The sequence below is a fragment of the Sceloporus undulatus genome, chromosome 3 (genome assembly GCF_019175285.1).
Source record: "Sceloporus undulatus isolate JIND9_A2432 ecotype Alabama chromosome 3, SceUnd_v1.1, whole genome shotgun sequence".
Taxonomy (NCBI): Eukaryota; Metazoa; Chordata; class Lepidosauria; order Squamata; family Phrynosomatidae; genus Sceloporus; species Sceloporus undulatus.
The window spans coordinates 168,692,570-168,719,414 of record NC_056524.1 but is presented as its reverse complement, the minus strand read 5'-3'; the positions used below and the strand labels follow the sequence as shown (position 1 = coordinate 168,719,414).

General features: G+C 40.0%; 2 protein-coding genes across 3 annotated transcripts in view; both read right to left on the bottom strand.

Annotated features, from left to right (window-relative positions):
* TET1 (tet methylcytosine dioxygenase 1) overlaps positions 1-26,845 on the bottom strand; it is a 646,721-nt gene that overhangs the window by 489,641 nt on the left and 130,235 nt on the right. The window lies entirely within an intron of this gene.
* On the bottom strand, positions 89-21,619 carry SIRT1 (sirtuin 1). 2 transcript variants are annotated; one of them, XM_042459357.1, is made up of 9 exons: positions 21,070-21,618; positions 18,461-18,577; positions 16,042-16,283; positions 14,719-14,871; positions 10,246-10,393; positions 9,292-9,371; positions 7,015-7,201; positions 6,107-6,682; positions 89-2,145 (listed from the first exon to the last, which is right to left on the bottom strand). In XM_042459357.1, exons 1-9 carry the CDS (start codon positions 21,548-21,550, stop codon positions 1,826-1,828), a joined length of 2,304 nt encoding a protein of 767 aa, XP_042315291.1. In that variant the 5' UTR covers positions 21,551-21,618; the 3' UTR covers positions 89-1,825. The 2 variants fall into 2 exon arrangements, with proteins under 2 accessions (XP_042315291.1, XP_042315292.1); XM_042459358.1 differs by having other exon boundaries at positions 2,071-2,199; positions 21,070-21,619.

The following is a 26,845-nucleotide window of genomic DNA, read 5'->3' as shown; positions in this document are numbered from 1 at the left end:
AATATACTTCCCCAAAACTGAATTCTATTCCATACCTATTGGTAAAATAAGAAGTTTCAAGAGAGTAGTGAGAGGCTTTGCACACACATTTTTAACAGCAACTGAAAGATAAATGACAATTTAATAGCCTTTGAAACAGACTGTACGAGTATAAAACACTGGTTTTGTATTTCAAAAGTTGCAGGAAGAGAGCCAGGTCATTTTAAAACAGTCTTCTACAAAACATTTGCCAGTTGGTTACATAAAAGACACTATATACAATATAAAAGCAGAAAATAATCCACACTGTAAAAATAATTTAAAAACAAAATATTTCCATTTAAAATATTTCCTATAGCACAAATACATTTTGACATGCAAGCAAAGCTAACATATTGCATTCTTTAGTGTAGCCCAGTAAATTCTATTATTTAGAACCTGGGCCATGAGAAAACATGCCAACATTTTTAAGATGAACACAAAAGGCCATTCTTAACACTTCGTTATGCTGTGTTACAGAACAGATTATTAAGTTGCTTAAAAAGGACAGCTATTATACAAATTTTAAAATGGAATAAATATTAAAGTAATGCACATGAATGTTCACTAGCTGGTAGAGCTCTTTTGGGCGAGTTAAAAGTGGTTTAAAGAATAAATGAAGAAACTTAATGGATAGGTAGGAAACAAACTGTAAAGGATGAAAACCATCTGCAAGTTAGAAACACCTGCAAGACCTGTTTTTAAAAGGTAGTCTTAAAGCAGTGTTGGTACCAATTTCAGTAGATGCTTTTTTTAAAAAACAACAACACTGTACCAACAAGTGGTATTAAATTATCCAAGCAGAAGTAAATCCACACGCAATGTATTCCAAACTTACGTTTGAACTCAGTTTTCTGTATTATACTGGAAGCATGAATAGCTCTACACATTTGTGTAAGTTATTTGGAAATACAGAAACACTTTTGTAATTGGTAAAGACTGCTTCCTTGTTCTGAATATTATATACATACCTTCAGTACATTTACAAATTCACATCTTGGCAGTGTAGACAAAGATTGTACATAAAATATTTCATATACTGACGTCCTGCATTAAATATTCATTTTGAGTCAAATCAAACCAAGTCTGAGAAATTCTTATTTAATATTTCCTTGCTACACTTTTGCAAACCAATAGGCACTATTACATATCCACAGGAAGGTTTTTTTTAAAACTAGCATTTTATATTTATCTAAATGGTTGGGGATTTTCAGGTACTCACTATGATACTTAATTTACTTGCCATATGCTCACATGCAAATATGCCCAATATAAGTTTTTTTAAATAGCTGCCATAACCTTTGGGAAATACCAGTGTTTAACAGCAAATTATGCAATAACCGAATTAGGAGAGACATAAGCAGGCTTTAAACAAACCCAAACGTTACAAAGCGAGAGAGGCGAGAAGAATACCATTCTTTGGTCTAGATTAGCTGTTCCCTTTATATTATATTAACATTCCAATGGCTTTTTTGAACAGTTCAAAAATAAAATTAGGCTGAAATTTGTTAAGCAAAAATACTGTATATATACACACAGATCACACAGATTAACTTAATAAAAGTGAATGCAGTGACAGTAAAAAGATACTTAGTACCTTCTTCAAAATTCAAAACAAAAGATTAATGTTGAGTGTGCCTTTATAGAATCTGATTGGAAAAGTTAGAAAACTATGCATGAAAATCTACTCTAGGTGTTTACAAACATTACATCCTTATGGTTTCCTTGCTCTAAATTTAGTACACATTCAATCTGACATGCCAAAATTGCTAATGCTGGTGGAAAAGTTCCTGATACCAGTCAGTAATTACAGTTTGTCCGTTGAATAATCAAATCCTACAGCTTCATTTCCAGAAACAGATTCACCAACAGTTTCTTGAACATCAGTTCCTTCTTCCCCAAATCCATTCTCCTCATCTCTGTCAGGAACATCGTCGTCTTCGATGCCGTTATAGAATTCTTCAATTTCACTTTCATCTTCTACGTCTAAACTTGGACTATGACAGGACCCGCTATCGCTGCTACTTCCACAAGAGCTGGAGGACATGACATCATCTTCGGAGTCTGAATACACCTCAGCACCATGAAAAATATAGCGATTTGGTGGTAAAAACAAGTATTGGGTACCTGAAACATGTTTGATCAGCAGCAGTTATTTCACTGTTAATAATCCAAGAGGTCCTACATAAAACATATTCAGTATTAAGAGTGTGGTATTTTGTACTCTGTTCCTTTAGGTATGTATATGCTTATAAGGGATTATCTGATAACTCAAGTGGATTAATAAAAGAAAAGTATTATTGAAAAATGAGATTACTATAGCACGGAGCCATAACAAACTACAGAAATAATCCAGGTTGAGACCGCTTTAACTACCCTGGCTCAGTACTAGGGAATCCTGGGAATTGTAGTGTGTTGTGGCATCAGAGCTCTCAGACAGAGAAGGCTAAATGTCTCACAAAACTATAGTTCCCAGAATTCCCAAGCATTGAGCCAGGGCAGTTAAAGTGGTCTCAAATTGAGATATTTTTTTTCAGTATGTTTAATTCCCTTATCTTTCCCTCATCCCATTTTTCCTTCTGCTACCCAAAGAGTGCTATAGGAATTTTACAGAATAACATTGCATTACTTCATTTAAATTCCCCTGTTTTAACACTCTTTATTTAGATTTTCCTTATTACAAGTATTCTTTAACTTATTTATTATAACATCCAATCCCATCTTCCCCTCCCTCCCTCCCTCAATCACAGTTAATAAGAAAATATATACCACTGTCCATCACTGTAAATCTAACTCACCTTCAAAGTACTGACACATGGTTTGTATATTGTTCTCAACATTTTAAATACTCCATATTGTGGACATATATGGAATCTCTTTAGCGGTACACTGTATGCTATTTATGACTTTCTCAGTTAAGGCATTCTTCCTTCCTGTTTTCCAACTATCCTGCCAAGACTCACACTATATATTGTACACAATCTAATATTGAGCCAAAGAAACAAATCCCTGCACTTTTAAATAAGTGATGGATAGATATTAAGATCTTCAGATATTATTTGAAAGTGTTATAGCTGCAATTTCTGTGGCTTAATTATGAAAGAAAATCTACAGAGCAATTTATTCCTTTTATTTCCACACAGCTTCTTTTCTCCAAAAGATGTATCTGAATTAGGAACAATATCAGGCTGTGTTAATGACTATATCATATAAATACAACCGTAGGTTCAGAGCTTACTGTTTAAAGGCTTATTAAAAGCCAGTTAAGTACATGATCATTTAGCTGGACTATGTAAATTGCAAGAGGAGGTCTGTTCAATTCTTGAAATTGCTACATGCTGTTCATGCTGCATTTATTACATGAAAACATAATCTCCCATTTCAAACAAAATGATCCCAAGTAGGCTTTGTTTTTAGATTCAAAGTCATATTTTTATATACTATGATACATTCTGAAATAAAAAGGGAAACATACTGTTCTGTTTTAATACAATTTATAAAGGAAGAAACATAGCCAGACTTCATATCTATCAGACAGAAGCAGAAAGTTGAAGCATAGTGGACATACTACAGCCACCACATGGAAAATCATTTGTGTACAAAGGTTCACAAGTTAATTCTACATGCCACTGCAAAATGCCTACATGCCACCACAAAAAACATTTGATAGCGTGGAGAACACCTGATATCATGTGTTGAAAAGGACTTTGAATGAACTCCTTAACACCAGAGATATTTTATAAGATTTTGACAGACACCAATCCTTAGAAACTGATGAAATATTGATCATTTTCCAAATTTCTTTTTTTTAATTCTTCTTGCAACAATGAACTGTTCTGAAGTAGTTAACGTATTAGTGGTAAATTGAAGCCTTAAGGGACACAGACCTGATGTTAGTTCAGGTGATCCTTAAAATCATTCCTGGATTAATCAGCAGTGTACCACAAGCAGCATCTGTTTCCAGTATGAGCAAAGCTTAGTTTGTTGAGATGGTCTCCATCAGGGAAACTATTAATTTCTTAAATATGGAGCAAAACTGGCATACACATTCCTGAGGCTCATGTTCTCTATCCTATCAAACTGTAATGGAGAGAGATAAGAAGCAAACCAAGGCCTGGGACAGATGGGCGCAATGAGGCGCCATCGTCATGTGCGAGGGGCAGTGCTTCCAGGTGCCCGTCGTACGTGACGAGGGTGTAAAAATGGCAGCGCCCTGTACAGATGGGCGCCACTATTTTGGTGCAACTGACACTTAACGTCCGCATGTCGCAACATCATTGTGAAAAGAAGCTGCTTTTTGTGGGTTCTTTTTGCGGTGCGATGAAACTGTGCGGTTTGTCTGCTGCAGCTTCTTCACGCAGCAAAACAAGGCACGGGCAGACCGCCCTTTTTGGGCAGTCTGTACCCCACCCTAGTTCCACTAGGGTCCCCTCCTGGAACTGATTCAATTTGAGGTTATCATTTTAAGAGCTACTATTTAGTCTTAAATCTTACATCTTTTAGACTGTAAACCTGCTGGTAGGGATTCTCTTGAATTTATGTGAGCTGCTCTGACAACCTTTTGAGTTGCTTTCAAATAGATACATATAGAGTGCTTGACAAAGTAGTCCAATACATCAGGTGTAGGCATATTAATAGATCTGTTGGGTGGTCTGCAGTAGTTCATAACCAAATGTCTAACAGCAATTATACCAGCTCTTTTCTCCCTCCTACTAGCCCCCTCCTCAAATTTGAATGGGAGACATGGAACAAAGCTCAGTGAGAAAACCAAGAACAGCTTTTGTATGACAAGATAGTGAATTCTGTTCTGAAACTAAAACAAATTATTGGGCTTAGCATCTACCCAAATGTATCCCCGTTTCTTAGCTCTAGGATGTTACTTCTCCCACCCACCACTATTTTGTATTTGGTTCCAGTTGTTAGAATCTCAAGCTTGTAACAAAAAACAGTTTAACTCCCACAAGTATGAAGCCCACCTACTCTTACAACCTACGTGCACCTAGGTTCTCAATGACTTCAGTCATGCTTACTACACACTGAGTATAAGACTGTAGTCTCACTAATATAATGTAGATAAGAAAAATAAAGTCAAACACACCACTTCAAAAACAGCAATATTTAAGCATATATTTTCCTTATCCACAACTTTAGATGAAATACAAATGTAAAACATGTCATGCCATATTAAGGACTTTGCTCAAAAAACTCCCTGATTGCATTTGCCAGATTAAAAGCAGCAACTTATTACACATTTTAAAACATTAAACATAATGCTAAACCACAGTTTAACACTACGACGAGAATAAGTACATTTGAGGAAAGGGTCAGGTTCGTCCACCTCCCCTCCATTCTCTTCCTGTATGGCCAAGAAGATGACTATGGCAATTTGTCTCACCTTTAAAGAATTATTTGGGATATTATTAAGAGTTGAACCAGGGATTCCAGTTTAAACCAACTCTGGTAAATTTATCAACAAGCAAAATCAAGTTCATTTTGAACTATATGATTCCTACTTCAAAAAAGGAACATTAACCTGGGATTCTTTAGAAATGAAACTAAACTCTGCCCAAGTCCTCTTTCCAGCTGTGTAGGAGAAGAGATGGGGAAGGAGGAGTATGAAAAACTGTATCTTTACTTAAGCTTCTCCATTCTTTCTAAATACTGTCTATAGGCCCTATTTACTTAGAGCTTGATGGCAGCTCTTCTGCGGATCATGAAAAGGCAGGGGGGAAAAGAGACAGAGAGACAGACAGAATATTCATACTGGAAAGCAGACTGTCTGGAAATCACATTAGGTATGTACATTCTATCACACTGCACATGTATAATGTGAAATCTTGGAAATGTTTAGAGTGATTCATTGGTACAATAAAGATGAATCCTTTCATTTGTTCTAGACCTATGGACCCAACAGAGATATCAATACTTTTTATTGAAGTGAAAGGATATGTTTTGCTAATACCCTGGACTGCAAAGACATTATGTTTTAACAAAATCATATGCACTACAGATGGAAGCCTTCAGGATAGATGTGCAAACATTTTAATAACTTGAATTTGAAGTAATAATATTACAAATTAGCACTTACCATCAAGCCGCTTGCTTATCTGTTCTTTTGCACATCTATTAACCCAGCACTTTTTCAGTGTTTCAACAGATGTTATTTCACTTCTTTCTTTGTTTTCACCTTGTCTAGATTCATGTTCCTTCACATGCTCTGGGTTTTCTAACTGGTCAGGAAGACTTTCAGTATTTTCTAAACAGTTTTGTAGCACTTGAGACTTTTCCTCTACACAGTTCTCTTTAGATTCCAAGGCAGCTTCAGAATCTGCTACTTTAAATTCAGAAGAGTGCTCTGAATGTACTATTTGAGAATCATGTGGTGCAATTCTTTCAGGTGAACTAGAATATTCAGAGATGTTTAGTGGGGTAGGTGGTAACTCAGATGAATGTATTTCAGATTCCTTCTGTAATCGTGGAGGTTTCTCTGTAATTTCTGAAAGTTTGACTGAACTGCTGCACAGTTTTGCATATTCACCACCTAATCTATGACATAATTCATTGATGATAACATCGCAGTCACCAAGAAGTTCCACATCAAAGTGTAGGTGAGGCAATGGTTCCCTATTAATTAGAATTTGAGGCACTTCATGTGGAATGGAACCTATGTATTTAAGAAAAAAAAATATCAGAATAAGTAACAAACACTGCATTGAATGTCTACTACCATTAATAAACCTCACAATCTATTTTAAGTACTACTTGTAACTCAATGGACTAAAGTGGTCTTAAATTTTGATTTCTGCATTATTACCATCTATTTAGAGCACACTAGACACATTCATATCTACATTCATTGCTTCTCTAATGCTTCTAGACTGAGAACCATTCTGAAAACTACATAGCATGTTATTTCTAAAGAATTTGCTTATAGATTTTAGTCTGAAACAAGGACTCTTCCCCTTTTTATCCCAAATATGAGCAATCTGCACTTACTTGGAATTAATGCTACTGGTCTTACTTTTAGCGAAGACCCAATAACAATAAGAAGGTCGACCTCATCTTTGTCATATTTCATGGCCCTGTGAAATTGCTCAGGGAGATTTTCACCAAAGAACACTATTTCTGGCTTCATGATGGCAAGTGGTTCATCAGGTGGACATCTGGGACATCTAGGGACAACCTAGATAGAAGTGATGTATTATTTTTGGTGTCAGTTTTATAGAAACAAAAAAATAAGATGGATACAGGAGCTTTCCTGTCTGACCATTAGTTACATCAGATAAATTATAATTATACATTATTTCTATAAATACATTAGATGCATACTAGGAGTAAGATTTCCAGATAAAATTTCAGTTGTTGCCACATGCAGTAGACATGCAATTTCATCTTCAGCACACAGTTCAACACAGATAAAATGTACAGTTACGCATTTTATCCAATATAAAGTTCTAACCCTTTAAATAATTTGAACAAATGTTTAAATGTGAAAAATTATAATTTACATTTTTCTACACAACTACTACCCAATTCTTCATATCATGCTGATAGCTTTCTTAACAAAAATGTTAACTTCTTTCAACAGAAAGAAGTGCAGCCATAGCTACATATTGGTATCAGCTTTGTACAGGATTCTTTGTTTTCTGAATGTGCTCAATCTTGGATTCTCAGAATGTTCCTTCCAGGCCTCCCTTCACTCCTTACTTCAGCCTTGTATTTAATAAATTATCTGGAATCCAGGTTTGAGGAGTAGACTGGTGGTTGAAGGAATGATTGCTCTCAACTCTGCTGGCCTATTTGGTTTTGTTACTTCTGGAAGAAGGATGACTATAACCAGAATTAAAATGCAACGAACTGGCAGAGGCAGCAATAGATTACTTTATTCCTTGTCCACAGATCTGTTCAGTACCATTTTAATAGTCTGCATTCCCTGTATAGCAGGTGAATTCCCCTCCTCAATAGTAGCTACTACCCCATAAGCCAGCTATTTAAAAAGTGCAGCCTTTATGTTTATATTTACAATGCTATCTCATTTCCTCCTTTCTCTTTCTTCACTACCCATTTTCTCCTGCTTCTCAGCCCATTATTTACTATGCACATTTCTTTCAGCCATTTTTATCTCTGGACTCGTCTCCTTTATTCTTTATGTCATGGGACCCTGTCCTAGCCTTCATATTACTCCCACAAAGCTGTTTCTCTCATAGAGCTCCTGAATTTCTACCCTAGCCATGCCAGAAACTTCCCTTTCCCACAAAGAAGGGAAACTGAAACCTTTCTGGCAGCTATGATCACATACTGATGCAAGCTTTGTGAAAATGTCACCCCAGCACATCCACTCAGTTCCATAGGCACTTTAAGCACAACATAGGTTGTGTAAAAAGAAATGAATTAGCCACAGAATTTGTGGCCACCTACTCTAACACACATATGATGCAGGAAATCCAGAGCAAAAACATGCCCATCAGAAGGCTAGGTACCTTCTGCCTGAAGACCTCCAACAAGGAAAAAATTTCCCACCTCTAAGAAATTGGTTCCACTGTTAAATAAATTCAGAATATACCCTAACATTCAAACAAGGTCTATCTTCCAATAACTTAAAACCATTAGCTTTATTGCAGCCCTCTAGAATCGCTCCTCTGTGGGACAATCCTTTGGATATCTGAAAAATACTATTATGTTTCTTTCCACCACCACCCCTTTCCCAGTCTTCTCTGGGCTAATCATAACCAATTCCTTCCAGGTTTTCTCGTGGTACTTGTTTCCTACGCTTGTGGTCATTATCACTGCTTTACTCTGAATCCACTCTATACAATTTTTCAGTTTCAGAGTCCAAAAAACAGATGTGTTATAATAGCATTATTTCACAGTTCTGCTATCTGAATTCAGCTTAAATTCTTATCTTGAGTCTCATGAAAGGAATACTGGGATATGTATTTAATAAATGCATTAGTTCTGGAATCCACAACTAGTGTTGGATAATCTGGAGGCAATCACAAGCTATACGTTGCTGACCTAATGCATAACACCAAAGACCACAGAAGATAACCTTTCTAGATACCTGAGAAGTAATAGGAAAAGTGTTACCCAACAATCATTTGACAAACTTTAAATGCTGTATAAAGATTTTTAAAAATTAACAATGCAATCATAAACATATTCATTTAGAAGTCAGTTGAGCTGAACATACTTCATCCATCTGTCTAAATGTACCTGACTGAAATTTTAAAGCACATTTTTTTCATCTCCAACATAAAAAGTTAGCATTTTTACCTGATTAAAAATATCTCCCCGAACAACTTCACAATCAACTTTGTATTTACAGATGAGGCACGAAGCTGTTGCAAAGGAACCTGAAAGACAAATACCACAATATAAGTATTTGCATATGAAGAAGTTAGAGGATACTTCAAATGCTACCTAAATTTAAATACTGACTCAAGTCACAAGTTATTTTGGTCAGAATGTATGTAAAACTGTAGATAGCTTGACCTCCCAACATGATTGCACGATTGCATGATAAAATTCAGTATTATTCAATCTTGTTCAGCAATTTTCTTTTATAATTTATCTCTGTATTCAAATGCCACTATCTGCCACATTAGTTTCTTAATATGAAGCCCATACAAAGAGATAAAGGGGAAGATGGAATATTATGAATGTTTCCTTGTACCTTATCTCAATATCACAATTTCACTTGCAAAGCTGCACTCCTAAGCTGGTTTAGTCTGACAAGTCACCAGGACTAACTTTTAAGCAGAATATACTTTATGGGAGTCAATTAATATGCAGTTATACAAGGGTCAAGCTACATTAAAGAGGAAGTTTTAAACTGAGGGACATGAGGAAAGAAATTATGGAAAGGCAAGCTACTAAAATTCACTTTATGTTTATGACTTGCAGACTCTGAATCTCAATAGTCCAGCGATGAACCACTTGGCTAATATCCAGAGCCAGGAAAATATAAGCTGTTACAAAGTCAAACAAGGCAATGCATATCCCTCCTGCTTCCTGCATCCCATTAAAGATGTTCTGGTTTTCCAATTACCCACTCACTTGTTGTTTTATTGCATATCTGGAAAGTTTGCTTATCACTGGGTAGCCTTCTGATTCTTTAAAAATTAAGTTATGGAAGTCATAAAATTCAGCAAGATTCAGCATACCCAACATTATGACACCAACCTAACTCCTACATTTAGGGTAAAAGAGAATTCAAGCTTGACTGACCATGACACTGAATTATCCTTTGAATTCCTGCAACTTGTTCCAGAGTATCTATGTTCTGAGTATAATTGCGTAGTAATTTTCTTTCTTTATCCATCAAAGCTATAAATTTATGACAGAGAGACGGTTGAAACTGTCCAGGATATATTTCCTGTAGAATTAAACAAATACATTTATATAAACAACATTTTGAAAATTCAAGATCAAGATATGTTCAAGATCTACTGGAGTGTTAATTCTTCACCATCATTGTTCTGCAAAGCTTTAACTGTGCCTCTGGGCTTATTATTATTTATTATTATTATTATGCTTTATTTGTATGGCGCTGTAGATTTGCACAGTGCTGTACATACAAGCAATAAAATAGGTAAGAGTAAACCTGCCCATGGCGTACAATCTAAGAAATAATAGTATAATACATATAAATAATACATAACAATACAGGAAAGGGTTCAATAAAACAGGCAACAAATTAAAAACATCAAATAGCAAATAATAGTCACGCAATGCTTGGGAAAGCTTCTCTGAACAGGATGGTCTTCAACTCAGTTTTTAAACTAGTTAAAGAAGTGTCTGTGGGGGAAGGAGGTTCCAGGAATGAGGGGCAGCAAGTGAGAAGGGATGAATCTGGGATGAGGCAAAGAAAATCCTGGGATGAGGCAGCAGACCTTGACTACCAGAATGGAGGGCCTTAACGGGAAGGTGAGGAGAAAGAAGGTCTGATAAATAAGGAGGGGCCAGCCCATGGACGGCTTTAAAAGTCAGCAACAGAAGCTTATACTGAATATGGAAGGGGAAGGAGAGCCAGTGAAGAGATGATAATAAAGGAGATATTGTTGGAGCAATGGGAGGATGTAATAATGCGTGCAGCTGAATGCTGGACAGAAATTAAAGGATGGAGGTGAGAAAGAGGAAGCCCTGCCAGAAGGAGGTTACAATAGTCTAGTCATGAGACTACCAGAGCGTGGACCAAAATCTTGGCAGTAGAGGCCGAAAGAAATGGATGGATTTTAGCAATATTGTAGAGAAAGAATCTACAGGCCTTCGCTGTGGCCTGGATCTGGTGGATACATGACAGAGAAGAATCAAAAATGAAACCAAGACTGCAGGCTTCCAGGACTGTTTGAATAGAGATATTGTCAATAGAAACAGGAAAGGAGTATTGGAGGGAGGGCTTAGGTGGAAAGACAAGAACCTCCGTCTTGGACATGTTGAGCTTCAAACGCCGATGGGGCATCCACTGACAGACAGCTGTAAGACAAGATGAAACTTGCTGTTCAACACTCGGAGAAAGGTCAGGAATGGAAAGATACAGCTGAGTGTCATCGGCGTACAGATGATAGGAAAAACCAAAAGAGCTGATAAGTTTTCCTAGGGACAATATGTAGAGAGAAAACAAAAGGGGACCCAAAACAGAGCCCTGTGAACTCCAACAGATAAGGGAACAGAGGACGAAGTCTGACCACCTGCAACCACTGGAAAAGATCTATCTGATAAATAAGATCTAAACCAGTCAAGAACAGAGTCCGAGAACCCAAGGTCAGAAAGTATGTCAACTAGAAGACCGTGATCAATGGTGTCAAGGACCGCAGACAAATCAAGAAGAATGAGAACAGAATAGAGGTAATTAGCCTTGGCCTGTAAAAGATTATCCGAGATCTTAGTGAAAGCTGTCTCCGTAGAATACTGTGGACGGAAACTGGACTGAAAGGGATCAAGATTAGAGTTGGATTCAAGAAACTCAAGACAGTGAGAATAAATGACCCATTCCAAAACCTTAAAAAGAAAAGGAAGAAGAGAAATCGGACGACAGCTAGACAAAGAAGAGGGGTCAAGAGTAGGTTTTTTCAGAATAGGAGAAACTAAAGCATGTTTAAAGACCTAAGGGAAAGAACTCGTAGAGAGAGAAAGAGATTTAAAATATAGAGAAGCAAGAGCAGAAAAGAGGGAGCTATAGAAATTAGAAGGCAAGTAGGAATTGAATCAAGAGAGCAAGTTGCAGGTTTGGAAGAGTTCAGCAGTGTAGAGAGTTCATCCAAAGAAACAGGAGGAAACACAGAACATTTTTTAGGCGAGAGGGATAGAAGATTAGGAGTAGAAGAATCGAGAGCGACTATATCAGGGCAAATAGTGGTAATCTTTGAGATGAAATAGCAAAATCGTTAGGAGAGAATGATGAAGAGACAGGAGGAGAGGAAGGTTCAAGCAAAATGTTGAAGGTGGAGAACAAACGATGAGGGCACCTCTCATTGGCGCAGATCAATGATTTGTAATAATTCTGTTTTGCCATGGATAGGGTGCGTGAAAAGGAAGAAAGAACAAATTTGTAATGAATAAAATCAATCTACTCCATGGACCTTTTCCAAAGGTGTTCGGCCGCTTGAAAGCAGGACTGGAGAAACCTAACAAGGAAGATAAGCCAGGGCTGAGGCCTAGTCAAAGAGGAAGATGTGTGTACAGAGACAGGGGCAAAGCTGAAGAAAGAATGGAGTTAAAGTCTGAGTGAGATGGTCAGAATTAACAGACTGAAGATTGTGAAAATAGTGTTGGAACAGTATGACAAGGAGGTGAAGTATAAGTAAAAGAAATTAAATAATGATCAGATAGTGGAAAGTCAAATGCCAGGTAGTCAGAAATGACACACTTTGCAGCAAGAATAGGTCAAGACAGTGACCGAGAGAATGAGTTGAAGAGTTGGAAAGTGGTTGAAGGCCAAAAGAAGCTGAGAGAGAGCTAAAGCGAGACGTTATAGGATTATTGGAATTGTCAAAGTGGATATTAAAGTCACCTAGGATCAAGGTGGGGACTGCATCCGTACAAGCTTCAACTGTACAAACAGCTGGACAGCACTGGAATGCATCAGTACCACAAATCAGTGGCCAGGATCCTCTAGGACACCATTCAGCTCTATTTATTCACCTGGGAAAAAGGATTGTTTACCATACTCTATCTCAGGTGGCCTGAGAGGGTGAACACTGATTTTTTTTTCTCACCAGGCTCCTTAACTATAGCCAAATGGTGATCCTTGGCCTCTGCCATTGATTACACCTTGGTTTCCCACACACAGACCAGCAGGTCTTCCTTCTGAGTAGACATGCACAGGACTGTTCTGTTTCATTGTGCCTCAGAAGTACAGATATGTTAAAAGTCATTTCAATTTGTGTTAAAACTTTGCCTTTGATAAAATATTGCTATGATAAGCTAGTAATATAAATAGATACAACCCTGTGAAACCCCTTCCCGGTGGATGCTATTGGATTACAACTCCTATTGCCCCTGGCCAATATAGCCAATGGTAAGGTATGGTAGGATTTGCAACAATATCTAGAGGATCACATTTCCCATTTCTGAATTACATGGTGCAACTTAAATAAGTAGAAGTACTAATAAGACAGACCTGCCCAACATATGGCCCAGGGCCTGTATGTGACCCGCCAAAAGATTTCAGTCGGCATACAAAGATGTGTAACAACTTCAAGGGTCCTCCACTGCCCAGCTTTCTACTGAGAAGGATAGGCAGAGCAGCAGGAGGAGGACAGGAAAATGCTTGCCCTGCAAGGCTCTTCCACTACCCCACTTTCTTCTAAGAAGGCTGGGTGGTGGTGGAAGATGGGTGAACACTGCTCTGCAAGGTTCCTCTGCTGCTTGGCTTTCTCCTAAGGAGAAGGATGGGTGGAGGAGAAAGAAAAGCAAACACTCACCCTACAAGGCTGCTTCTCCACCTGGCTTTCTCCTGAGAAGACCAGGGAGTGGAGGAGGAACAGGGGCAAACATTCACCCCCTCAAGGCTCCTCTATCGCTTGGGCTTCTCCCAAGGAGAGGTTTGGGCAAAGGAGAAGGACAGACAAGGCTACTCTGCCACTTGGCTTTCTCCTGAGGAGAGGGCTGGGCAGAGGAGGTTGAGGATGGAATTAATATTTATTAATTAATTCTAATTCTAATTCTAATTATTATTATTAGTAGTATTATTAAAACCTATCTGCAACCCTAAGAAGTTTAGCCCATTTTAATTTTGGCCCCTACCTACAGCCAAGTTGTGCAGGTCTGTAATAAGAGGAAGCAAGAATAATACTTCTATCATGGGGTTTATATGGCAAGAGTTGTTCAGAGGAAGTTTGCCATCCCCATCCCCTGAGGCTGAGGGTGTGACTTGTCCAAGGTCACCTAGAGGATTTCATGGCTGATCTGGGAATCAAATCCTGGTGTCCAGAGTCATAGTTAAACTACTATGCCATGCTGGCTTGCAAATAAAAATGTAATCTTGTTTCAATATGAACATTTACAATATGCAAGCATAACATTGTTGCTTGTGATATTACAGTGGAGTATTAACCAAAGAGAGGGGGGATTTTCTGAGCACCAATTTGCTAGCCATGATCAGGATATGAGAGAACAAACTTTGCTTGAGATAAATAGTTTTCTGACAGTTTACACATGCCTGTTCCCCGAATAAGAGAAGCAAAAAATAATCATAACCTTTGCAAATTTAAAAAATGGCCTTGGATCTTTTCTGAAGTATTCAATGTCAAACATTGCTTGAGGATCAGGAAGATCTGGGAAATCTACTGCAAGGCGGGCATAAATGCCATCTCTTGATCGGAAGTCAGGAATTCCACAAGAAACAGATACCTGAAATGGATTACATATACATATCATAAATACCATGTGTGTATTCTGATGTTATTTAAGCCGCTGCTATAAAATAACTATATCAAAACAATATACAGTACAGCAAGATTGAATGTTTAGTCACAACCTCTAGCTGGATTGCTACTATCAACCCCATATGGTGTTACATTTTTGCAACTATCCGTTACTCAGTATGCGAAAAAGGCTATATGTGAAGCTATTCTGATTGTAACTGTAGCAAGACAACTCGGGAAAATCCAATACAATTTGTATGCAGGCTAGAGAAATGTAGAATCATAGTTCAACCACATAATACTTTTCTTTAGTTATTTCTTAGGTATTCCATAAAAATGAAATAGTCTGCTTCATTTATAAGGGTAGTCGTAGTTGAAGTGCATTTCTCTGTTTGTACTCTGCAATTAAATTTTATCTACTAAAGCAACTTCCTATATAATGTAAGTTGTTTTGCTGCCAAATTCTGCTCACTTGCTTCTTAACAATGATTAAAAATTTTAACCACACTTTAGGGACAGTGATAGTAAAATGGGGCTGTGCACACCCTGTTTTCTTTATCTTCTACCTACTTTGAATTGGTTGTGTAGTACTTGAGAGATATGGAATCAACAGCAATTGGATCTCTCAAGAAGTGCAAGGCTCACAGTATTAGAGTAAGGGAATTAAATATTGTCTTGCACTGGTAATGGGTAAACCCTATGTGCTTAAACTCTATCCTTTGATACTTGTGCTCAACAGCACATAGGGATTCCCCCCCACCCTTAAACTACATTACTTATCAGCCCATCTATTCTGGCTAATACTGAAGCATGACTGTAGCTGTAGTTCAAAAGTGTCTTGTGGGCCACAGGTTCCTCACACTTGCTGTTCATAACTGCAGCACAGAAGGAGGATGGTCTCAAATTAAATTAATACATTTGCTGCATCACTAACAGTCACTAACAACAAATGTATCTTTTTTTGTTCTGAGCATGTTTTGGAAAAGTGGTATTTGTGTTATAAACTTGTCATAACTTACCAGATAAAGTTTTGCCTATGAGCATCACCAACGCTAACATTGGACACCACGCAGCAGTCCACTCCAAAACAAATGTACAAGAGTATAATTAAATTAAAATACTGATCCATTTATGCTAGCCAACATCAAATACATACCCCAGCTCCAGTTAAGACGATTATTTTTTTGCACTCATGTAGGAGTTTCACAGCATCTTCTAGAGTATTAATATCTTTCCTCTTTTTTCTTTTAGGTGGTTCAGAAAGAATATTAATAACGATTTGCCATAATGTCATGTCATCCAGTTCGGGGGGAGGTATTGTTTCTGGCAACAAGTCTTTCAGAATTGCACGTGGATCTGTGCCTATCATGAGATGTTGTTGGACAAAAGTGTATGGACCTAGTATAGAAAATAAAATTATTGTGAACTGGATGACACAGTATGCTCAGCTTGAATTAGAACATTATGCGGTAACAATGATCAGAACTGTAGTCTCTGTTACATTTCTACTAAACAAGTGGCACAACAAAACACCAAACCAAAAACACTTCAGTTGAGACTCAACTACTAGCCCCAACTACCACTGAATCAATGGAACTTAAGTCCTGACTTACCAATTTTCCATTGATTCAGTAGCTTTATTTTAGTTGAGATGAAGTGAATTTAGGCAAAGTGGTTACACTGTAACATTGACTGCACTGACATTATCACTGAGAGAACTTAACTTATTATTAGATTGCTATTAAGTTTACAGATTATAAAAGTTATACTATCTTGTCAAATACACACACAAAAAATCAGCTAGATGGACCAAAATCAGACTTACTAACAGGAACCTGGATGTGTTTTTTTTAATGTAAGATGGTAAACATTTCTGTAACATAGGACTCCCACCTAACTATTAGTAATAATTCTCTTTTCCTACATATATCTCAAATTAATGAACTCCTCTATTTCAGCTACTCTCAAAACTTCCTAATCCATTTTCAGGAATCTTATGGGGGTCAAGATCAGAAGGCGGGGGCCATCTTAAGCAATACCTTCATAGTCTTTCTTGAGCAAAATGGAGGAGCATTCAGTACACCATGTTGGCTTACAACTGTTGTGCAATAACAACAACAAAAATGTGTTGCATTGGCAGGATGGCCCACTATTTATTTTGGGAGGAGGCAGCATTTCTTAGTGTCAATCTTTGCCATGAAGTACTTTTACAGTAAGAAAGCCTTTTGATTAAATAATTCACTAGAGTGTGGTTAAATATCAGCATTATACAAAAGACAGGGTGCCTTTCGGGAGCTGGCAGCCTCTCCTCTGGATGTTACCTTGATGTCACCTGAAAGGAAAGCAAGGAATCTTTGCTTCCCTTTGCTCCCTTGTGAGGGTAAAAGCAGTTGGATTGTATTTTAAGCAGCAAACCAACACAGGAAAAAGATGAAGAAGCCTCTCTTGTCTGATATTGTTTTTCTTCTTTAAACTACAACCTTGGTTACAGTAAAAAAAATTTAAAAAATCAAAATCAATCAATTAAAAAATAATGAAATTACATGCAATTTCTTCCCACAGCTACAAATCTTGTATTTAAAGTGCCAAAGAAAAAAGGCATTTGTGGGCTCGTTCCCACTATAATTTAAAATGAATTGCTGACTGGTTTATATGACCATCGTTCCCATTTGAAACTGGTTTCGATCCTACTTTGATCAATTTCTGTCGTGAAAAAGTGAGGCAGACAGAAACAAAAAACCCCATTTTTCCAGACAGTAGTTTTCGAACAGTTTTTTTTTTGGAGGGGGGAAGAATTGATTCCAGATTATGTTCAACAAGTGGGAATGACAGATCTGAATTGCATCATTCTGGAAGGAAGGGACTAATGGCAGAGAGGTGTTTATCATCCCTCCTCATGTTTTTGGTAGATCCACCATTCCTCCCTCACAGCGCTGCCTTTGTGCTTGTAGTGTGTCCTACGGGCACATGATTTAACAAAAAAATTGATAGAAGATTCGATTCATTGATTTTGCAGCTACATGCAATCAGTGAGGCAAGTAGTTGCAAAACCAATGAATAGAATCATCTATCTATCTATCTATTCCCAAGGCAGGTTGCCGCTTACGTCACTGATAACACACAGATGATCGACATGCATTTTGAAGTGGTGGAAACTAGTGGGATAATGAAAAGATCCGCTTTCATAGTGGGAACGACAGACCTTTTGGAATCGATTTACCAACACAGAATGAAGGCGAATCCCAAACTGCTTTAAACATAAGTGGGAATGAGCCCTAGAAGTGCTGCTTACCTGCCATGCCAAGTGTCAAGCAAAACTACACAGATAACAAATAGCTCACAGTGCCATAATTATGTAAATAAAAGATAATAGTACAGGTGTCAAGAGATGACTTGATTAGGAAAATAAAAATAAGAACTGGTCTGTGTGTGTGCTGGCAGTCTCAAAAGATAATAATCTTTTAAGACTGCCAACACACACACACACCTGTTCTTACTTTTATTTTCCTAATCAAGTCATCTCTTGACACCTGTAATATGATTATGTTTTCAGAGACCGGCATCTAAATGTGTACCTATACGAGGTCTTGGGGTCCAGTCACTCGAGCTTGCATGAGAGGCTCTATCATCTTCATCACTGTCACAGGAATGGAAACCATTTGCAATGATTTCATCACTAAAAAATATATTATCTGTAAAACAACATAGAAAAGAAGGAAAGAGTTAGAACACAGAAGTAACACCATCACATTTATAGTAAGCTATATTTCACAGGACTATTTACTATAATTTACATAATTATATGTTCATGCAAACATAAATCTGCTTTTCACCAAAATTGCTTTCATGGCCATGTTTTCCAACAGTTATATGGAAGAGAGAATTTCTGCAGGTGGAGCAGAGGGTTGGCCTGGATGATCCTATTGCTTGAATTAAAAACTACACACATAGACTGCTGGTGATACTGAGGTAATATGTATGATGAAAAGTACACAATTTGGAGGTTTTGCTTTCTCCCCCTTAGTTGAAGTATGAACATTTTCCATTTCACACTGACTGCATCTGTACTGCAGAAATAATCCGGTTTGAGACCGCTTTAACTGCCCTGGCTCAATGCTATGGAATTCTGGGAACTGTAGTTTGGTGAGACATTTACCCTTCTCTGTCAAGATTGCTCTGGTGCCACAACAAAGTACAATTCCCAGGATCCCATAGCACTGAGCCATGGTAGCTAAAGTGGTATCAAACTGGATAATTTCTGCAGGGCGGATGCATCTCAAGTTTCTAAAAGGATCTTAACTTGTGGTTCTGAACTTCATATGCCATTCAGGACCCTTATAGCCAAGTAGGGCTTACTTTAGACTACAGCCTCAACCTTCTCCCTTCATTTTCCTTGCCTTGCTCCCAGAGTGACAGGAGGCTGGGGAACGCTGCAAAGGAAAGGCGGACATTGCAAGGCACAACTTCCCTCAGAGCTTTTAGAAATTAAACTACTGAGAGAAGAAAGAAGGGCTGGAGGACAAAACAACATACGCAATAAAAAGCACACTTTCCTTGAGGCTACTGGCTGCCACTTCTTTCCCTGCTCAAGGGCTGCCTGTCTGCTGTATTATTCCTCCCCCAGGCAAGCAAAGATAACCGTATTTTCCAACCGGAACGTTACATTTTCCAACGTTAAACTTGATGATGGTAATTGTAATCATATTGAAAGTGTAGAAGTAATCCGGTTTGACACCTTTTTAGTTGCACTGCTATGGAATCCTGGGATTTGGAGTCTGTCTGAGTGTCTGCGCTCTCTCTGACAGAGAAGGCTAAACGTCTCAGGAAACTGCCATTCCCAGATTTCCATGGTGTTGTGAGCAGTCAAAGCAGCGTCAAATGGATTACACTCATCCCTCTACTTTTGTGGCTTTGACACTTGCGGCTTTGGTTATTCACGGATTTTACTGATACGTTCTCTCTAGGAATATCTAAGGCCTTCAGCGCAACTCTGTGCTTAACTTCAACCAAAAGTTGCCCTGAAGGACCTATAGATTCCTAGACAGAAGACTCCGCTAGGCATTTGTAGCTCCTCCAACGCAACTTTATGGTCAATGTCTGAGTTGCACTGGAGGACTTAGAGGTTCCTAGAGAGGTGTTCTCTCTCAGGTAAAGATCTATGAAAAGGTAATCTCAAAGTAATACATAAGAAAACTTTTAACATCTAAAACATTCAAATAATGCAGAAACAGTAATTTTCTGGCATTCAAGTGAACAACATCCAGATCTTTCTGTTTGCTGTAGTGTTCTGGTTCTGGTTGAGGCCAACCCTTCATTGTTTTGACACACTCTCAGATAAAAACTAAGGGCCTGAACAGAGTGGCCAAAATAAAGCTGCTCTGGGTCACTTTGGAGGTATGCTGTTTAAATGCTGCATGTGTCCTAAGAGTCCAGGAGCTGCGCCAAAGCCACGCTCCAGTCCTAAGGACTTGAGTGCAGCTTCTTGCCTCTTAAGATGCGTGTGTCATTTAAACAGCATACCTCCACAGTGACCCAAAGCAGCTTTATTTTGGCCTCTCTGTTCAGGTCCTTTTTGAAACATGACTCCTGGGTCTCTCTTAGAGAAAGTAATCCACAACACCCCATATAGCTGGAGGACCTAGATATTACTAGAGAGGACGTATTAACGAAACCCATGAATAATGACATCTGCAAAAGTGGATGCCACAAACATGAAAGAACGAGTGTGCATTTTCATAGTGCTCATCAGCGCACCTGAGCACTCCCTCAGTGGCTTACAGTGTGCAATAAATATTTGAAGGGATGTCATATTGAGGAGGGAGCAAGCTTGTTTTCTGCTGCTCCAGAGACTAGGACCTGGAGCAATGGATGCAAGCTACAGCAAAAGAGATTCCACCTCAACATTAGGAGGAACTTCCTGACAGAAAGGGCTGTCCGACAGTGGAAAACACTCCCCCAGAGTGTAGTGGAATCTCCTTCCTTGGAGGTCTTTAAGCAGAGGCTGGATGGCCATCTGTCAATGGGGATGCTTTGATTGGGATTTCCTGCATGGCAGAATAAAGGGGTTGGAGTGGATCAGGGCCCTTGCGGTCTCTTCCAATTCTATGACGTTATAAAACTAAATATCAATGACCAATAATCATAGCCAGGGTCCCTTCCTCCTCCTCCTCCTGCTGCTGCTCACCGTCCTGCGGGACCTGGGCGCCCTGGTTCGAAGACTGCGCCGTCCCGCAGCCAATGGCGTCCTCCGGTGCCGGCGCCGCCCCCGCCCCTTCCCCTCCCCTCAGCCACACAGCAGGAGGAGGAGGAGGAGGCGCTTGGTGCTGCTGCTGCTGCTGCTGCTGCGTCGCCGCCGTCGCCGTCGCCGTGGTCTCCTCCCGGAGCAGGCCCCGCCGCCTGAGCCCGCTCTCGGGGCAGCTCCATCCCCCGCCTCCTCCTCCTCCGCTTCCCTCGCTGGCCACCGAGGCCTCCCCCTCCGCCGCCCTCAGGGCCTCCTCCTCCTCTTCCCCCCGGAGGAGAAGGAGGAGCGCCTCTCCCTCGCGCCCCGGCCCGGCGCTGTCAGAAGAGTCCCGCCGCTGCCGCTTCGAGGCCGGCTCAGGGCTCTCCGCTGAGGACGGAGCGGCGCCGCGGGAGGAGTGGAGGAGTGGCGCCTCCTCGTCCGCCATCTTGGAGAAGGAGCAACCGCTCCCTCCCTCGCCCTCGCCTTCTCCTTCGCTTGACCCAGACAGCGCAGCCAGGCCCCGCCCCTTTCCCCTCCCTCCTTCGTTAGACAGAGATAGGCCACGCCCCCTTCGACAGAGAGAGGGCGAGACAGCCCCCCCTTTTCTTTCTCTCACAGAGAGAGAGCGAGAGACAGGCTCCGCCTCCTTCCCTCCCTTCGTCTGGGAGAGACAACGCAAGGCAGGCCCCGCCCCTTCTCTCCTTTCTTCTCTCCCTCCTTCGTTAGAGAGAGATTTAAACGCGTCACGTGACACGCCCCCTCCGTTCCTTTCCCCTCCTAGCCGACGCCCACACAGGCAGCCGCCCTGCGAAGGACCTCCGACGACGCAGCAGCAGCAGTACCAGCAACAACAACAAACTGTGTCACGTGACTGAGCGTGCGCGCGCGACGGGTGGAGTGGTTTTGAAATAAGAGACGCGCGCCGGAGCGCTCGCTCGCGCCCAGTCAGCAAGGACGGAGGAGGCGCCGCTGGCGTTGGCGATCATGCGTCACGTGATACGCTCTACGCCTGCAGCTCTCTCTCGTGCGCGCCCTCTCTGTTGTTGTTGTTTTTAACCCACCCCTCCCCTCCTCCCTCTGAGGGTGTCAAAGATGGCTGTGCCTTGTGTTTGTGGATGTTTCCTGGTTTGCAGTGGTTCAAACAAATAAATAAATAAATACAAGATTGGAAGGCAAAACAGGTTTCTTCCTTCCTTTTCTCTCCCCCCCCCCCTTTTGTAGGGATAGGCCTAAGGAAGCTCTCATGAGGTGGCCATAAATCGGTTGTTGTAGTCAAATTTAAGAACCCCAGGTAGAAATGGTTGAAGTAAATAGATAATAAGTGGACAGGAGACTTGGAAGATCCACACACACAGACCGAGAATATAATAGATAACACCCCCAACACATCAAGCTAGATATGCACACCACAGTAGATATAATACCAGAATATATCATCCCCACATACAACCAATGTATATACACATACATATATACATACACACACATACATATATACATATATGTATATACACATACATACATATAATAATAATAATAATAATAATAATAATAATAGTTTTTATTTGTATTTTCCCACCTCTCCCAATGGATCGAGGCAGGATCACAACAGAGTTAATAGCACTTGTAATATTACAACATTAATTACAATTCAAACCAGAGCTAAAAACATAAAGCATCAATCATCAATCAATCCCGGGGTTGATCACGGGATCGGGTGCACACACACACATACACACACACACACACACACACACACTGTCATCTTTAGCAGAGTGGTCAGATGTCCTAACCGCAAATGAGGACTAGGCCCCACGAAATATAGGGCATTCAAGGAAAATGTACGTTGTTGTCTGCTGTATTTTATTGCTTGAATGTTAAGATGTATCAATATGTATTATGTTTCATTATTTTCGTAGAATGTATGCCATAGGCAGGTTTATTTTATCTATTTGAATTGTGTCTTTGTACAGCGCTGTGTAAGTTTACAGTGCTTTGTAAATAAAGCCTAATAATAATATGACAGAAGTAGCCAGGATTTTGGGAAGGGGGGGGGGCCCAGACTAAGTGCCACCATTATAATGGGGCTTGGGTGGGGTGGGGCAGCAGCACACACCATTCATTTTATCTAATGGAAGGGGGGTCCGGACCCCAAGAATCCCCCCCCTTGGCTACGTCCCTGGACAGAAGCTAAAAATACTCCCAGTGTGAGCCCTGGTGCTGCAGGGGTTAAATGCCTGTACTGCAGCCACTCACAAACCACAAGGATATGTTTGAGTACAATACCAGCCAGGGGCTCTGGGTTGAGTTAGTCATATCCTTGAATGGCCTACATTTTGTAGTGTCTTGTCCTTCTTTGCAGCTGTGCTTTAAATGTAGTGCGTTTCAGAATTCCTCCTGGACAGAAGGTTGAAATGTAGGATGTGGCCTGGAAAAAGAGGATGCCTGGTGGCCCTGATCTTTAGATACTTGGCTGATGCTGGGAAAAACCCTCTGCAATCTCTGGGATTCCTTGGTGGGTGATGGAGAGATGGATGACATTTGTGTATGTGCCAAAGAGAAGCCACAAACCACTTGGCTATTAAAGGAGTGTCAAACTGCATTAATTCTGCGGTGTGGACGCAGCCAAAGAGATAGGAGGCAACCTTGGTGTTCAGCAAAGAAGGCAGGGAGCAGTTTAGGGTTGTCTTTTTCCTGATCCAACCAAGACCTGGGTAGGCAGTGGGCAAAGGGTACAAGCAGGGAATGAACAGATGTGCCTTCCAGGTGGAAACCAGGCCCAACGAAAACTCTCTTCCCTTTAGCTTCTCATGCTTCCTAAAACTCAAAATGAGCTGAGACTGCCTAGGAAAGCAAAGAGCAACAAATACATATATACAGTATCTGAGGCAAAAGAAGGACCAGGGCTGCATCTGTACTGCAGAAAGAAGGCAGAGAATGCTAAAGACCACACAAAATTGCAAATCCCAGGATTTCGTAGCATTGATCCATGACAGTTAAAGCAGTGTCAAACTGCATTAATTCTGAATTGTAGTTGCAGCCCACGGAGACAGTGGAGCAGCTGTTTAATAAAGATGTCAAAATGCTAACAGGTCACAATGAAGAGACACAACTGCTTAATACCTACCTATTTTGCTTCAGTCCAGGCCCCACAAAAAGAGAACCGGGTGCTGCAGCAGAGAACTTGGCGAGGGATCTGGATTGCTCCCTGGGCTGTTTGGGGGGCAATTGAGCAGGCATGCAAAAAAAGAAAAGAAAAAATAATAGTTAAAATGGTGTTCAATGGGTCTCCTCACACGTCGATCTGTGAACATTGCGTTCTCAAAAGGGGTCGTTCTGGGGACGGAACGGGCCCCAGAACGCATTACCGCACTCTGGAATGCCGCTGCTGCCGGACGTTCCAATCGCAGCTCACATCTGTTCCGTTTCTGAGAACTGTTCCAAAGCATCCTCGGAAATCGCGCCCCCTGGAACGGATGTGGGCTGCGATTGGAACGTCCGGTGGCAGCGGTACTTGAACACAGACACATGCCAGAGGGAACTTAAAACTGAAAAAGCACACCATTGTGATGGAGTGGAAGGAATAAGAGGAAGGCACAGTTCTAACGGGGGGTGGGAGAATTAGCAATATCTTTAAGACAAATTGATTTACCTATATTTTAGCATGTGTGTCTGTGAACAGTGTGACTTCAATATCAGTGTATCAGCACACCTAGGGAAGTGGATTGATATTCACAAAGACTTGGACTAAAACATAAACCAGGTTCTGTTAGACTTCTTACCCTCTTTTCCTTTTTACGCTACCATGTACTAACACAACCTGAAAACTAAGCGGGACTGTTTTCAAATTATTCATGGTTGAGGCAAAGATTTATGGAGGAGACTAATAAGCCAAGTCCATACTGATTGTTCTGAGGCTTCCTTTACTGAATCGGCAAGTCTCTGAAATAAACTTCCCCGTTGCTCTTTTTTTTTAATCACTAGTACTAGCAGATCGCAGCAGAAACTCAGCTAGTTTTGACACACCAGTTAAACACAAGTTTCAATTGAAGAATTGTTTATAGAAGAGTTAGAACAGAAGGTACCAAGATGTTTCTTTGACAGGTGTGGCCTTTAATTCTGATTAGTCAGAAAAATAAAACAAGTGGCGCTCATCCCCTCGTCCTTTCAGTTTCAAGGGCTGGCATAATCAGTGGTATTACTGGGAGCATAGGCAGCAGTCTTGCAGCAATTACAATGCTACCTGTTTTTCAGGTTTGTTTTAAAAATAGTTTTGCAGAGTTCCACTGGCTGTTTTTCCAAAGGTTCAAGGAGCTGCCCACACCCATTAAAATTGCCCTGGTATGTTTGTACCAGCTGGTTTCCTGCTTGGTTTGCCATTGAGGGCACTGTACAAATACCTTAGCCAGTAGCTTTTTCTAGAGCCTGGAAAAGGCTTTTTTTTTTTTTGACTACATCCTCCAGAATCCCCTAGCTCTTTAACTATTCCCACCATTAGTCTTGTTCCAGTTACTTTTCAAGCTTCCAACACTGTTTCAATGAATTCAACAGCTTGTTTGCACAAACATTCAATAATCCCCTTCAGTGCAGGTTTTTAAAATAATATTTTATTCATAATTTCATAAACAATAAAAATTGTTATCAAACATAATTTTATAGCTCAATAAAGAATTGATTTGATTCTTGGTACTTCTTATAACTTCCCATTCTTCAGCCTTCTATATAGATAAGGTCTTTACTGGTCTGTTCCGCCTCAGATAATAAAACATTACGTATCTTTTCTCGTTACCTTACCTATCATTTCTCATATAACTAAACATTGCATATTTGGTCTGTTCCACCTCAGGTAACTAAACATTACATATCCTTTTTAAAAGAAATCTTCTATTATACATTTTTATCTAATAAAATATATGTAATACATTTAAAATATATGTAAAATATATGTTCAATACAGTTTTCATGCGATGGCTAAATAACTGTAATCATAATTTGTTTGGAAATAAAGTTTTGCTGTTAGTTGCATTTTGCAGGGCTGCTGTTGCAACTGGAAAGTTTATTATGGCCTACGCTTTTGCAGACTGGGACCATTTAATGCAGTAATGGCGAACCTATGGCATGCGTGCCAGAGGTGGCACTCAGAGCCCTCTCTGTGGGCACATGTGCCGTTACCACAGCATAGAGTTTGCCAGAGTTTGTTACTAGAAAGCCAGAGGGACATGGCACTTTGCAAAAAATAAGTGGCTTTTGGGTTGCAGTTTGGGCACTTGGTCTCTAAAAGGTTCACCATCACTGATTTAATGTGTTATCCTAAGATGCATACACATGATTTTGTGGATTGTAAACACTGAGGTCAGAGGGATATAGAGTATTGTACGACAAAGAAATGAATCTGTAGTTTTGTGAGATATTTGGCCTTCTCCATCAGAGAGCCCTCATGCCACAACAAACTACCAATCCCAGGATTCATAGCACTGAGCCAAGGCAGTTAAAGTGGCGTCAAACTGCATTGATTCTGCAGTGTGGCATCAGCTGTTATTTAACTGAGCGCTCATTTCACTTGTGCCTTGATTCCAAACTGAGCTCTAACAGGCACAGTGCACATCACAACTAGTGAAGGGTGCTCCCAACCCATGTCAGAACAGCTTTCATCATAAACCCACCATATAAAGGCCAATGGGAGCACTCAAGGATGGGTGAAAGACAGTGAAGGGCTAGTGGAAAAAACCTGAATAATTAT